The 15,267-nt window shown below is 37.4% G+C and overlaps 1 protein-coding gene across 5 annotated transcripts in view; it reads right to left on the reverse strand.

Annotated features, from left to right (window-relative positions):
* Nucleotides 1-15,267, reverse strand: part of ZNF407 (zinc finger protein 407) — a 338,606-nt gene that overhangs the window by 40,776 nt on the left and 282,563 nt on the right. Inside the window, exon 9 of one of the 5 annotated variants that reach the window (XM_040695664.2) lies at nucleotides 1,681-1,701. The exons of the other annotated variants lie outside the window; for them this stretch is intronic. Coding sequence (XP_040551598.1) covers nucleotides 1,697-1,701 — 5 coding nt within the window. The 3' untranslated portion in view covers nucleotides 1,681-1,696. Of the gene's footprint in view, nucleotides 1-1,680; nucleotides 1,702-15,267 lie in introns of those variants that run through there. 5 annotated transcript variants of the gene reach the window in all.

Below are 15,267 nucleotides of genomic sequence, written 5' to 3' on the forward strand. Positions count from 1 at the left end.
AGTAAACACTGCAACTTTCAAAACTAAAACATTAGCACCTATTTAAGCATAAGATTTTTTTTAACTGCACTAGGAAAAAAACAATTAAGGTGATTTTTTTACATGTGCTCTCACACAAATAAACAAATCATGCAGAAGTAATCGTAGGTTAAAAAGAAAAATAAAAAGATCAGCCTTGAAATTTAGTGTCTCTCCATATGTGGGAATTGAGAGAAAAGAGACGCAATAAAATATTCTGTAATGAAGACATCACATTTCAGCCATCCATAAACTGAGTTTACAATGGGAGGATTACAATATTCACAGCTAGTGGTGCCATTACTTAGAATTAGTCCTTCTTAAGTCAAAAGGATGACTTGGGATGAGCAAAATTCAATTCAGTGTTAGAACACAACTCATCATTTGGCTCGCTCTAAGCTACCCTAGAGAAATGTGGCTTTGAAGAAGGTCTCCTTCATTGGGTATTAACAGTCGCCAAAATTCAAATTCAGTCTCTTTGGTTCCATTTGCCTCAGGATTTGATTTCTGATCCGCTTCAGATCTTGTTCATGTCAATGACTTTTTTTTTTTTTTTTTTACCTTCATAGCTTAATTGGAAATAGCCTTTATGTGGGAATTTTTTTTGTCAAAATTCAAATGTATGACATTGAACTACAGATCACACAATAACACAAAGCTCATGCCACAAACTGAATAACGTTAACTTCTGCAGTTCCTGGCTTTTTATGTTCACAAGAGTGCATTATACTCAAATAAACTTAGCATTAGGGTAAAGAAAACGTTTATAGCATTTTTGCTCTTTTGCCTGGTATCTAAAGAAGGTACATGAGGTTGCTTTCTTTTCCTTTATAGCAGTTTTCTAGATTTTACCCCAGAGTTAACATTTAAGAAGTGCCGTTTTGTTTTTCTGAGCTTGACCGCAGACCAATGGAAAAATAGAGAAGGCAAAGACATTCCCTGGAATAAACCAATGCAAAATTTCTTCAGGCAAAGGTGGGCTACAGAGTCCATGTTCTGACCTCAGGATGGTTAAGGGTGAGCTTCACACAACAATAAAAATGAAATCTTTTGAATTGTCACTCAGACTTAGGGATCCAGTTCATAACAAAATCATGGCTTATAAAAAGCAAGTCTTTTGCAGCCACAGTTCCCTATAGCAGAAATTTTGAGAGATTTTCTTACCTCCAAACTATACCTTTTAGAGATAGATTTGACCCTGAATGAAAAGAAGGGGCCTGCAAGCACCTACGTATCAATACAGACATTTTAAAAGTGTTCACCAGTTTTGAATAAATGATTTAATTCCTTTGTTAGTGAAGGTGGTAAAAGCAGCACCTGATACTAATTTGTATTAGAAATTTCATTGCATGTAATCACTCACAAGCCATCCCCACTAGCCAATCAATCCAGAAGATTACATTTAAAATAAATCTCCTAGCCACAACTTGTAACTTGAAATGCAAAATATGGTATTATATTTTACATTACTCAGATACAGATTTCTTAAGTATATTTGGAAAAAAAATGCCCAAATATTTTACTTACTGAGGAGATTAGCACCATCCATGCTACTCGTGACTTGAAAACGTTCCTGAACACAACAGGCCAGATTTCTCTATCTTTTTCCATGTATTTCTGATGATTAGAGGCCCGGAGCATCTCCATTATGAGAAAAGGCTGAGACACTTGGGACCGTTCAGCCTGGAGAAGAGAAAACTGAGGGTGGGGGTTTTATCAATGCTTGCAAATATCTAAAGGGTGAGTGTCAAGTGGATGGGGCCAGTCTATTTTTGGTGATGCCCAGTGACAGGACAAGGGGCAATGAGCACAAAATGGAACACAGGAAGTTCCACAGAAACATGAGAAAAAACTTCTTTACTTTGAGGGTAACAAATCACTGAAACAGGCTGCCCAAAATGGTCGTGGAGTTTTCTCTGGAGATAGTCAAAATCTGTCTGCACTCCTCTACTGTAAATCTGTGTAACCTAGTCTAGAGAACCTGTTTTAGCAGGGAGGTTGGATAGATGACCTCTGTAAGTTCCTTCCAACCCCTATGATTTTGTGATTCAGTGTGATTCTATGATTTACCTTTGTCATTTACACCGTAGTATTTTAGGTAATTGATGGCAGTCAGAAGAGTTGGGGTGTTTGTTCTCTGGATGTAACCTATTTCTCCTTGCCTGAACAACGAAGGACAATGCAATACAGTATGCAGGTACTCTCAAAAGTGAGAAGCCCTCCTACCAGCATTCTTCAGGGTCTATTTATCCACAAGCAACTAGAACACTAAGCAGTCTAAAGGGACTTTCTATAAGATAAATTTGGCCAAACATCTAGGATGGCTAATCAAATTTTACCAAGTTATTCATCAAAATCTTTATATTCACTTTTACTTTCCTATTAATAAGTAAACTATTCCCCTGCCACATTTAAACAATCCTACTCCCGAAAAAAATAAATTGATTTCTGTCCCAAGTACTTATTAATAAATGACACATCCTCCTTTTTAAATATATTTTTGTCACAAATGAAACAGCCATGGCATTTATATCCTTAAATCATGTTAACTGTTAGAGTAATTACTATGCATATAAAGACATATATACACATAACAAATAACTATATTCACGGAGTATCAACATATCATTATAGCTAGTAAGATCAGATTCTATAGTTCTCTTTCACGTTCTCTTGAGTCAGATACCAGTTACTATCACTTAGACTAATCATTCATATTTGAGTAGTTATCCTCCAAACCACACAAGTTTGAAAACTTATGTTCAGCTAATCAGAAGATTTTTTCTTTTACTTCAAGAAAACATAGCTCACATGCCTGCAGAATGATCCCAGACTTGAACTCTGATGATCTTTTATCTACAACACTGTCTACAAGAACATCTACTGTGATGCAGCTCATCATGGAATTTTGGCTATGTATGCCAACTTACATGCCAAGTAAATAGTTTCAAAGCAATAGCCTTTCATTTGTGTCTAATAATACAAGCATGTTTCAAAACAAGCATTTCTGTTATTATTATTTTTTTACAAGAACACATCTATTTTTCTCTACAAACTCATATTTTCCTACAGAAATGCACTTAAAATTATTCTTTCTCCAGAAGGAACAATCATTGCTAGTCATTGTATTTTTTACAAGAATAAAGAGCAAGAATGTAGGAGAAATACTGTGTTTTTATTCTTTGTAACGTCCTTAAAAGAGAACAATTAAATGAAAACTGAAAGCCAACTAACAGGGCCACTACTTAGAAATTCCTATTTTTTGCATCTGTGTTCAGTACACTAACATGTATTGCTTTTGCTGAATAAAGGTAAAGGGTTTTACATCCGCATATAGGGGACTTAAAAGTCAGAAAGAGCATTTACAGATTCACTCCACACAATCTGGGTACCAGATGAATACAAACATGAATTCACAAACAATGAATATGTCCAGCTCTCAGATTTGTTGATGCTATTGCTTTCAGTGAGACTATCATAATTCTCTAGCAAGACACAGTATTTAATTGTTCAAATTTTTACTGTTAATGATGGAATAATAAGAAAGCGAGCCTGCAGAAAAACAGGACTTCTACTGCTGTAATAAGCTGCTATTGTCCCTTCTAGCTTGCTTCCAGGCTCCTCAATTTCAATCTATTTTGTTCTATTCTGAGGATGGTTTTAGGTGCCTTGAAGTGCACTTTGACAGAACCATGCAACACAACATGGATTGAAACAAAGGTGCCTGAAGATAATTGTAATAGAAATCTCTAACACAGCTCTGTATGTTGAGAAATTGCTTGATGCTTATTAGAAAGCATTGTTACTACAACAGTGTTAATATAGACTCTTATTAAAATGCGCAATAAAAATGTTAGAAGAATTTTTCAAAGGAAGCAGCATATTTTTAATAGTTCAGTTTCAAATTCTTTCCCACTGAGGAAGTTTGTAATGGAAGTACAGACAGACCTTCAACTACTGGGGAGCACATGGTAGTACCTCGATAAACCTGGCAGGTAATTAGTATAGCCCTATGGGGTTTCATTTTAAAGAAGGAGATTCTACCACCTATGAGCCAAAGCAAACTGAATTTATACTCCCATTTCCTTCAGCACGTTTTCGTGAGCAGGGATGTGGGGAACACTTCCTGCTCTAAATCTCAGTACTCACCATGGACATCCAACCTATTCAAGATAACAGATCACAAATACAGACACATATTTGCTAACACAATTAATCCCCCATACGGTATTGCATATATTGGAGAGTGGCAGAAAAGTAGATTTAACTGATTGCACTTGCCTAATTATTTAGACCTTCTCCAAAGCTCTGCTAACACAACCCAAGTGACTTCCTTGCTCCTAACTGAAGCTGTAAAGTAATGCATTAGCAGAAATGTGTAGCACTATTTTTCATGTGGACAAACAATTGTGAACTAGCTTAGCTTCTCACATTCAAGTGCCTGGTGGCATCTGAGCTGCTGAAGGCTATCGGAGAGGGCCACCCATGGCACATAGGCCATGGGAGACCGTGTTTGCCCAGACAGGCAGTAGAGGTCAGAGGGCAGCTCCAATTCCAGTGCATGAACTGTGTGGGATCAGTGGAGAAGGCTTCTGAGATAGATGAGGTTAGCACAACTCACACTGAGGTCAAATTATAGAATTCAGGCACTAGTTCTGAGGATTAACAGATTGCTTTATTTTCACAGACTGTTTGAGCAGGCACATTTCTTACATTCAAATTGCTCTACAAAGATCTCTCTGTATATTTTAATGAAGAACAGGAATTCTAATTTACCATATCTATGGGCTTAAAATTATTATTCTACTTTTACAAATAGTTTGCTATTCGTGTAAAATTCTTGTATTTACAATAATTCTCGCTTATGGTAAGTGGGATCTCTTCACCTGATTCATAATGTGCCATACTACCTGCTAAAAGTTATTTTCAAAATTGTTATTCTTTTGAGTCTTTCACAACAAAAAGGTTTGTTAACACACTCAGAATTGTACAGCTTTCTCTGGGGACAGCGGGATTCACAACCATGGATATGGGAACTATCCAAAATTTTAATTAATATTTGCTCGCAATGACTAAAAAAGTGCCATGTTCACAACTATGGGAAGTTTCATATTATGTGCAGACCATCAAGCAGCCTACTGATTAGAAACACTGAAAAACTGGTATCTCTCAGGAGGTCATGGTCAGAAATTGAAAACAGGGGAAGGAAATATGACTGTTAGGAATGGTAAATAAGAGGGCAGAGGCTAAGAAGTACTGAAGTAAAAAAGCAGTGTAAAAATAAACCAGAATATGTGAAGATGGAGAGAATAAAGAGGAAGCTAAGAAAGAAGAAATGGACTGCACATGAAGGAGGAAAGTAAAGGAAACAGCCTGAAGGAACTGTAAACTGCAGGGAGAACATTAAATCTAGAGGAAAGGAATAGGCATAAGAAGGCGAAAAAGTTTAAACAGAAAGTTAAATGAGCAAAGACAGAATAGGCAAAAGAAATGAAATTAACAAGGAGAAATGGCAGAGGGAAGAGGAGGTATGAAAGCAGACCTGATAGAAAAGAATGACTACCATAAAAAAAGCAGAGAAGAAAAGCAGATGAAGGGTAGCTTTGCAGGAGAAGTCTTGAGGAAGAATACAACAAATGTGGCCAGTGATCTGGGTTTGAGATCATAAGGGTGTGACCTGTTCATGGAAGTTTACTACCTGTTTTCTTTCAAAAAATGAGAAAGAAAATAATACTGGTGATGACTAGCATAAGAAACAAACTGAATCTAGTCTGATGTAGTCTGATGGCTTATTCATCTAGAAGACCAATAAATCCTTTCAAGGGAGTATCTATTGTTAAAGATTACACATTTTTAATGCGAACTTTCCTATTTTGGGGAAATATAAGCCAAGTTTGGGAAAGGATCTGGACTTGAATTAGTTTCTCTGAACAGAAGCCACAGACGTACAGCGGTTCCAAGTAAAATGGTAAGGCCTTTTGTCTCAAAGACCAGAAATGCATGAGAAACAAAATATAATAAAAAATGAAAATTCAGGTACAGGAATTATGTATTTCATACTGAATAATTATTTCTGTACTGCCCGTAAATCCTCTCTGGTAAGCTGTGCATCTAAAACTCATCGAACTGCCAAGGGGTAAACGCAGCTCCATCCATCACACAGCCACTTGACAAATACATTCCATAATAGAAGTTTATTTTTATGGGAGGCTGAATCAAGGACTTTCCCATGCATACAAAAACTTGTCAAAATTATTTATGAGTCTTGCTGAGACACACAATATGTCATATCAAACTCCTATTTTCCTTCCAAGCACAGACTGTCAATATCTCTGCTACTATCAATAATGTGGAACACCGCTGCTATAGGCCCTCAGGATTTTGAGGTCATTTGCCCATCCTAGCCTGCTGCCAGACGCTGTCTCTAGCTGCAATGCAGCTGAGGAGAGGTGTATTTACAACCTCCACGAGGTGTAGTTAAGGTAAGCACTAGGGACCATGTTCAAAGGCTTTGCCAACATAAAATAAAATGGAAACATATGTTTGAAAAATTACTGTTTATTATAGCTAGAGTTATGAAAATAATGAAAAAAATGTTGCTGGTCTCTTTCTAATTTAGAATATCCAAAAGCTTACCAGCATTCTCTGGCACAATTAAACAAATAATCACTTCTGAGGAATACGTTTGCACCTTTCTGAAGCTATGCTAAGGAAATCTCCCTCATAAGAAGGCTATTATTACCATTTTTAACCAGAAAAATAGTTTAAAATCTCATGAACTTTGTTAGTAAGGAAGAGAAGCTCATGAAACCAAGTGTTTATTTAATACAACCCTGTTTATTTGCAAAAAACCACAGGAAGTCTTAAAGCAAACACCAGCATTTCTTCTAGTGGGTCTAGGCCCCTGTGCAGAAAGCATGTAGTCTGGGACAGCCGTTCCCCTCACTTTTGTGGTTGAACTTGATTTATTAACATTTGCATTAATATTTGAAGCCTTTCTGGTACCAGCCCATCCCCCTCTTTGCTGTCCCTTTGGCCCCTGCAGCCTCCAGCTCTGCAGCCAGGCTCACTGGGCCAAGCCTGGGCCTCAGCTGTGCAGTGTAGCAGCTGAAGAGACCTATACTGTACCCAAGTTAAAACTCTCCACAATGACACTATTACATAGTACCTAAAACTTTATTTTACTGTATTTAAACAGATGGGCACAACTATTACACCAAAATACACAGGCAGGGAGTGGCCCCTGTTCCTGGGCTGCATATACCTATAGGTTTCAACTTGCAACACATTTGCTCTGCAAATGGATGATGGACATGCAGTTTGCGTGGCATGAGGCAGCAGATTCTCTTCTCAAAGGCACAGTTATAGATTTATGTCAGCCTGATAGCTGTTGGGTGCAACAGATGGTCATTTGGGAAGTCACTGAGCCTCAAATTCCTGTTAATTTTTAGCTGCCCTTCCACAAATGACACGCACAAGGGATGAATTGTCTATCCAAATCTGAGAAGAATAATTCCTTCAGTGAAAGCTCACAGTGGGAGATTTCTTTAGCTATTGCCTCACACCCAACCGTTATATTAGAGGAGATAACACTGATACTGCAATTAGCTTTGAAGGAGTTGGCTTAGACATTGGAAAGAATGTGGTGGTAGAAGCACAGAAATCTGTGGCAAATTCACACAGCAGAGAAGACACAGATGTATGGTGCTGCTGGGTTTACACAGCAGCTAATACAGTCAATGTTCATTGGCATGCCCTCACTGCCTCCTTCTCTTAGAGGTGTTATGCTGTGAAGCATCTCCATGTTCAGGTAAACAGCTTTTGCAAACGTTGCATGGAAAACTTATACTATATGTAGTACAGCAAAAAGTAGTACAGACAAGAGTTAATTTGGTGAACTACTACTGTTTTCAGCAGCAGCTCCCAAATGTCTGTCCCAACTCCAAGGGCAGCACTGTCCTGCTCACTACATGTGGTTCTCAACCAGCTGGTTGGGAAAGTGCATATGGAACTTGTAAAAAATGCCTTACAGGACCACTGCCACTAGTGCCCATGTATGTTTTAAATCTTCATCCGCTAAAGCTGTCTTACCTGCTGTGGTTGGAACAGCTGGAAAAAAAGAATAACATACCCAGGTGAGCTCCTCAAGTGCTTGATGGGCTGACAGCTCCCATACACTCAGTTAACTTTATACATTTTGAGGAGGTCACCTTGTACATTTTGAGGAGCTGTGTGTAGTCTGGAAAACTTTCCAAGAAATGAAAATTTGTTGTGGTTTAGCCTGGCAGGTAGCTCAGCACCACACAGTTGTTTACTCACTCCTCCCCTTCCCAGTGGGATGGGGGAGACAATAAAAAACCAAAGTAGAACTCGTGAGTTGAGATAAAACTATTTACTAAGATAGAGAAAAAGAAAAGGAAAATAGTCATGACTACATATATATAAATGTTTGTAAGAAGTGATGCACAAGCAATTGCTCACCACTCGATGATCGATGCCCAGCTAGCCCCCTGAGCAGTGAAAAAGAGCAAGATTAACTCCCATCCCTTTCAAGACTCCTTACACATGATGCCATATGGTACAGAATATCCCTTTGGCCAGTTTAAGTCAGCTGTCTTAATTCCGCTCCCTCCCAGTTCATTGAGCCCTTCACTGCAAATGGCCTTGGCTCTGTACAGAACTGCTGAGCAGCAACTATAAACATCAGTGTGTTATCAACATTGTTTTTCTTCTAGAACGAAAATGTAGAACCAAACCCAAATCATACCAGACACTCTGAAGAAAAACGATCCCATTCCTGCTGAAACTAAGACAAAATCTCAGACATTAAAAAAAGAAAAAAAAAAAAAAAAAAAAGGCAGATGATGATATCTGTAGGGTAGAGTATCTTTTTTTTAAAGGTCTGTTAAAGATTTTTAAATCCTACCATGTCACGAACACCAACTGTTGTATGTACTAGTATAGAACTTTGCCGAAATTATAATAAATAATGAGGAACACAGCAATTATCCGCTTGTCAAATTAGAATTAACATTACAGGAGAAAAAAAAAAAAAACACCAAGAAAAAAAAGCTTTCTCATAATTTTTAGTTACTCCACTATAGTAACCTTAATTGCCTTCTTCAATATTTTGCCTACCTGGAGAGAATTTAGAGAAAGCAACTGTTTAAAGCCAAGTCAAACAAGAAATAAAATCACTGGTAGCCCACATGAACACATCCAAGTTTGTTCAGAAGATGCATTTTCACTACTTCAAAAAATCCCCCTTTCTTAAAGCATAATGGCAACTGAGCTATTTAACAATTTTTGTTAGTGGTTTAAAACTGTCAGGAGTCTGAGGTCCTTTTAGTGGTATACTATCTGCAGGATGTAGACACAACTCATTTTGTCTCCAACAGGAGCCATCATGACTACTACTCTTTGAACACTGCGCAGCAAATGTACCTTTTAGAAGAAGAAAAATATAACCCTATTGATTTTTTTCAGCCCTAAAATGTAATAATTCGAGATTATTTTCAGGCAACAATGGGCTGATTGCACTGATGCCGATTATTAAACCCAGAATCCTAGCTTCTCTTAAAGGATATTTATAAACACAATTACTTACTTAAGTTTAATGTCCCTGTGGTAAATCATATGCTTCTATTAAAGTGCTGTACTTACTGTACCACTTTTGTCTTCTATGATAATTAAGACTGTGCCAAAAATGACTGAACAGGCAAGGAAGCCTAACTTCTGTATTTCATACTTAGAGAGAGATAGCACTAACTGATGCAAAGCAAACGTCCTTTTACTCATAACCATGCTGCAATATTCAAAGAAAGGGCTAAGTCAAAGATTAAAACGTAGAGTCTGAATTGTCAATTACTTGCATGCTGAGAATCAATCATTTCACACTTGAGCAAAGTAAAGGTAAAAAAGAACCATTCTGACTTTGTGGCAATCTACATTCTCTTTGCACAGGTTTAAATGACTGCACTAGAACCAAGAAGAGGAACCAGCCTGCTGCATTTCATCTAGAAGGCAAGACATTTTTAGTAGCACTACCTGTATAGACTTTAAGGGCATGAGATAGTTACAGATACAGTTTTTTTTTCTGTGTCCTATCCTTACTTATTTTCTTTAGAACTGAAATGGAATGGTCTCCTCTATGCATTAGGTGTGTCTTCTCCTTCTAAAAAGAATCACTGCGTTTCTGTTACCTCTGGAGAAATCCACAGGAAAGTAAGACACAGAAAGGTAGTTGCTTTGCTGGAGCTGCTCTTTTTCCTCACCCAAGATGTGTTTCACTCCTCCAATGTCCCTAAGCAAACATTTTCCTTCTCTTCCTGTCAAACTAAGGAACTTTGTTACCAACACCATAGGACAGGAGATAACTGTAGAGCTCTCTAATTGTTAAGCTCTTGCTAGGGCTGAGTCTGATCATTCACTGAATTGTTGAGTTGATGGGATTCGTGTAGCTGGTTATAAATTGATAATCTAAATTAATTCATTCAAGCAGAAATCGATTTTGTAACTCCTTGAGAGCTTGTAATAATGCTTACCTCCTACCGTTAGCTGCATTCTCCGTTTCATAAAGCTGGTTGGAAACAGCTGGATTCAGGTGACCTGCTAGCTCATTAAATCTGTTACATGTTCCTTCTGGTAAATGATATTAAGCCAAAATGTCCTTGCGTTGATTTTTTTCCTTTAATTTTATGACAGAAATAACCTAATTTGTAACACAAAATAACAATCTCCTTGGATTACTTTGCCTTGTTAAAATATTTTATGCATTTTTCATTTACACGAAGGTAATGGAAAAACACTTAAACTATCTGTTATTTAAACCACAAGAGATGTTACTGAAAGTCTGATAGCCCCGAAAATGATTGCCTCTTCATAGTCTTTGCTTTATATCTGTAATAAAAGGAGGACAATTCAATTCATCGGTTAGTAAATAAAGTACGATAGTTTTTATTTTATTTGCTCTGCATCGCAAGAACTAAAATCAGATTGCCTTTTGAATTCATTTAAAAGTAGGCTCATTATTTCCCTTTTCTACTTCTAATGCAAAATGCCCAGTGTCTATTTTGAATGATATAGTTAAAAAAAAAAATACATGGCCAATATAACCTAATTCTAAATGTTAGATTAAAAATATAAATTTTCTTCACTGAATCCTCTGTAATTATTTACATATTAGTGACAGAATTGGCAGTAAACAGTGCTGAATAAATGAATCAGAGTACCTCACTATGGATCTGATGCAAAGCATACGCAGTTATTTCTCAGAACTTCTATCAACTTTTATGACAAACTCTGAGCAAGTGCCATGAACTACATCACTGAAATTAGCTGCAAGGCAAAAACTTATGTGTTCGTCACTAGGTAAAGCCAAAATTCTACCACCTCCTGTGCAGAAACACCACCTGTTTAGGGAATGGGAAAATGTAATGCTGTCCCAGCATCACAAACATAAAAGGAACAAGCAACCCTGTATTAAGAAGCTTAAATATGTCCTTGAACACTTCATTTTACCATTTCCAGCAGACGTCACTATAGAGCAAGGATTCATACCGGCTCAAAAAATGGCATCACTATCCAAAGAAATTATGATAAAAATGTTTAAGAAGGCTTAGCTATTAAGATAATAGTAGCTAAAATCAGAATTATTAGCTTATTAAAATTAAAGATCCATATAAAGATAAACCATCCTTTTAATTTTCAGAAAGAAAAAGCGGTATTGATTTCAAGCTCTTGGCAATAACAAAGCACAGAAAAGCATAATACATACAGAATATGCCTATCCTTCGGGATGTATGAAACACACGACTATTACACTAAGCAACACATATGCTTAAAAATACAAGTATAATGTTTTCAAACACAAAAACTCATGATAGATGCTAACATAGTGACTGTACAGCTACATACACCACTACCCATATAGAAGCAACTGCTTTTTCCCTCACACCTTTTCTTATAACTTTTATTCTCAGCAAGCAGCCTCTACTTGTTCCCCAAATCCTATTTTTAACTGCACATCATAATCAAAATTTTGTCCAATAGAATTTATTTAGTAACATAAAAATCAGCACACAATAGCAGTGAAAGGCGATGGTAGCTTGCAGAACCGTAGTGACTGCACTATTTCTAGAGCAAGTTGATGAAATATCTAATCATTTCTTCCTCTTAAAAAAAAAAAAAAAAGAAAGAAAATAACTGGAAAATAACTCCTATCCCCCAGTATTCCAGTATTTTTTCCCCTAACATTTACTGCCTTAAGAATTAAAACTGCACCATTCTGTGCGATGGCGTTCAATCCTGACTGGCTGAAGTTTGTCTGAAAGACAAATGCTACTCAAGGTAGTGCAAGGCTAAATGTTGTAGGCGAGTCTCCAGGAAGACCTGTCTTTGAGACATAAATTCTAATGACAAAAAGCACATAGAGGGAATTTTTTCACTCTACCATACCTCAAATAATGTGTCCTGTTTTCCCAGTGAGCTTGGGTAATTTGTCTGGTCTAGAGAGAAAAGTCAGGGCCAAGTTTTTTGCCAATTTTCTCTGGTGCTTGTGGTCTGATATTTGCATAGTGTAGGAGGAAGCACTCTCTGTTTAGTGTAGATTTGGTATTATAAAGCTATATAGCTCTTTTGCAAGGATGCATGTGGAGGATGAAGGGATGCAGAAACTTCCGTGCCCTAATGGCCCACTTGGAAACAGTTTCAGCACTTTTCCTACAGCAAGAATGCATAAATTAAGGAAAAAGAGCTGATCATCAGACCTCTTCTATAGATGCTTCCACTGGCTGAACTGGATGCTCACAAAATTGCTGGTATCTTTCTTTGCTAAGTTTGTTTAGAAACTTTCCTGAAAGTTAACCAGATTGTTAAAAGTTATATGGTGCCTCACGTGGCTATGGCTCATCCTCATGTTGGACTCCCAGACAGGTGCTGCTAAGCGCCAAGAGAGTGTTGAATTTCACTTGGTTGAAAGGATTAACATAATACTGCTCTAGAGAGAAAAAAAATCTCTGTAAGTATTCTCTTTGGCCTGGAGCGTAAACTAAGGCACAATGCCTACGCATGGATTTACGTATTTATTTGATATGAGATACTTCTTCAGTGTGCAGAACTTACGATTGATTATTGAACTGGAACAGCCAGGGAGGGAAAACTCCACCACACTCTGCAAAGGAAGGAAGGAATCCTCACGACAGTGAGAGATCTCTACCCAAGAGAGGGGTATGCCCACAGCCAGGAATGATCCCATTGCTGCCAAGTCAAGTCAAGCATTTGCCATTTTTGAGTTCAACAGTTCACCAAAGTCAAACCTCTTGTTTTCAAAAGGCCAATCAATAGCTGAATTGTTTTTCAGCAATGGAGATCTCAGTGCAAAAAGCAATTTTTGGGGGGCACACTGGGAGACGTAAGCATGTCTTTCTGTTGGCATTAGATTGTTGTAGAAGATTGCAGAAGGAAAATACTAGAGAAGACTGGGGAATACTGGCACTGCCAAATCAATGTTTGATTTTTGTTTGTCTTTTGGCATTGCCAAATCAATGCTTGTGTTTTGTTTCAAAACACAATGATCAGCAGCTCTCTACTTTGCTCCTCAGCACCAGCGCCCTTCATGTTACTTGGAAATGAAGCACCACATATACATCAGCTTCTGCCACACCCTTCCTGTTGCTAATCTGTCTTTTTATATTTAATTTCTTTTATTGTGGCTTCTCCACTGTTTAATTAGGCCATGGGGAGTAAGAAGAGGCAGTCTCACTGTCCCTTCAGAGTTTATTTCACAGACTGTTCCCTTCAAGGATTTTATTTCTGTCATTGAAAGCAGACCTTCTTATATTGCTTAAACACAGAAAATGATTAATACAATGAGATTGTTATGCTCCTAGCTAAAACAGCCTTCTTTCTAATGTGAACTACAACAGCTTGAAAAGATGGGCGCTGACACTACACTACAGCTGACAGTTTTTCTTTTTTTAGGTGTACTATTATTGGGATCTGTAATACTGTGTGACCCATAATAATAATCCCACCATTCTCCTCATATTAATATCATAAATTCTGCAGACATAGATGATATTATCATATATCAAATATGACCATAAAACCAATGTGATCTTAACACCTTTGGATTTATCTTGAAAAGAAAAATACTAGATAAAATCATTTATGCTGATATCACTGAGTCTTTACTGGGCTACAGAACCATGTTAAGATAACAATATATTTTTAGTAGGATAGGCATTTCTGACAGATATATTAATCTGTTCTTTGAGTTAAAGTTGTGGGTAGTTAATTTGTATGTTATTTAACAGTCAATGCTTTCCATTCTGTGTCCCTGCCCACAAGCTTGAAATTCCTCAAATGCTGAATTCCATGTAATATCCAGAGCATGTATTAAACGCTCTACTTAAAGGAGCGCTAGTCAGAGAGTAGTATTTTATAATATGTAAGTTTACCTTAGCAGCTAAAGGTCTCTGAGCTAATGCAAGGACACTGTGGGTTAAAATGGCAGTCAGCTTTGGGGTGACGTAAAAGGGAGCCCATGGTATCCACATACCAAATTGAATTAACAGAGGTTTCAAGTTCTGCATCTCTGAGACCACTTACACTTTCCAGTAATGTGATCACAATGAAGGACTTCAGAACACATCGAAGACTGAATTTAAAATACTAAAACTTTCAATTTGCCACCTCCTTCTTTCCACCTCTGCTCTCATCAGAATTAGAATTTCCAGACAGACTGTACAATGCGATTGCATGTTTGGACAACCGCTGTAATAATAAAATGCATAAAGTAGTTGAGATGTTGAGGCTGCCAAAGTGCCTGTGCTACATGCAAACATGATTATTCTCATTTCAAATTAAAAAAAAATTAAGCAAAATTTACTCCATCACAGTGGAACTATCCAGAGGTTTATATACTACTAATGCCTCCAGTGAAGAGCACTGTGGCAGCAGAAGTGCGGCAGTTCCACTTAGCAATGATGGAACAATATTCGCAAGGAATTTTTACAGGTCATGTAAACCTATGCACTGTGAAATCCTCTTTCACAGGGATGCTCTATCAGAAAAGCAGGTGAAAGAAAAGGAGAGAAAGAAATAGAACAACAGAAAGCAACAAAGAGTAGCATGGCATCATAAAAAACAGATCTAAAGCTCTCTACAGCCATTGGGAAGAGGCTTCATTCTCAGTTTCTTCTCAGTAAATGCCTTCAGGCCCTCAGCCCAGCCACCTGTTTTGTGTGT

Source organism: Gallus gallus, chromosome 2, assembly GCF_016699485.2.
Source record: "Gallus gallus isolate bGalGal1 chromosome 2, bGalGal1.mat.broiler.GRCg7b, whole genome shotgun sequence".
NCBI lineage: Eukaryota > Metazoa > Chordata > Aves > Galliformes > Phasianidae > Gallus > Gallus gallus.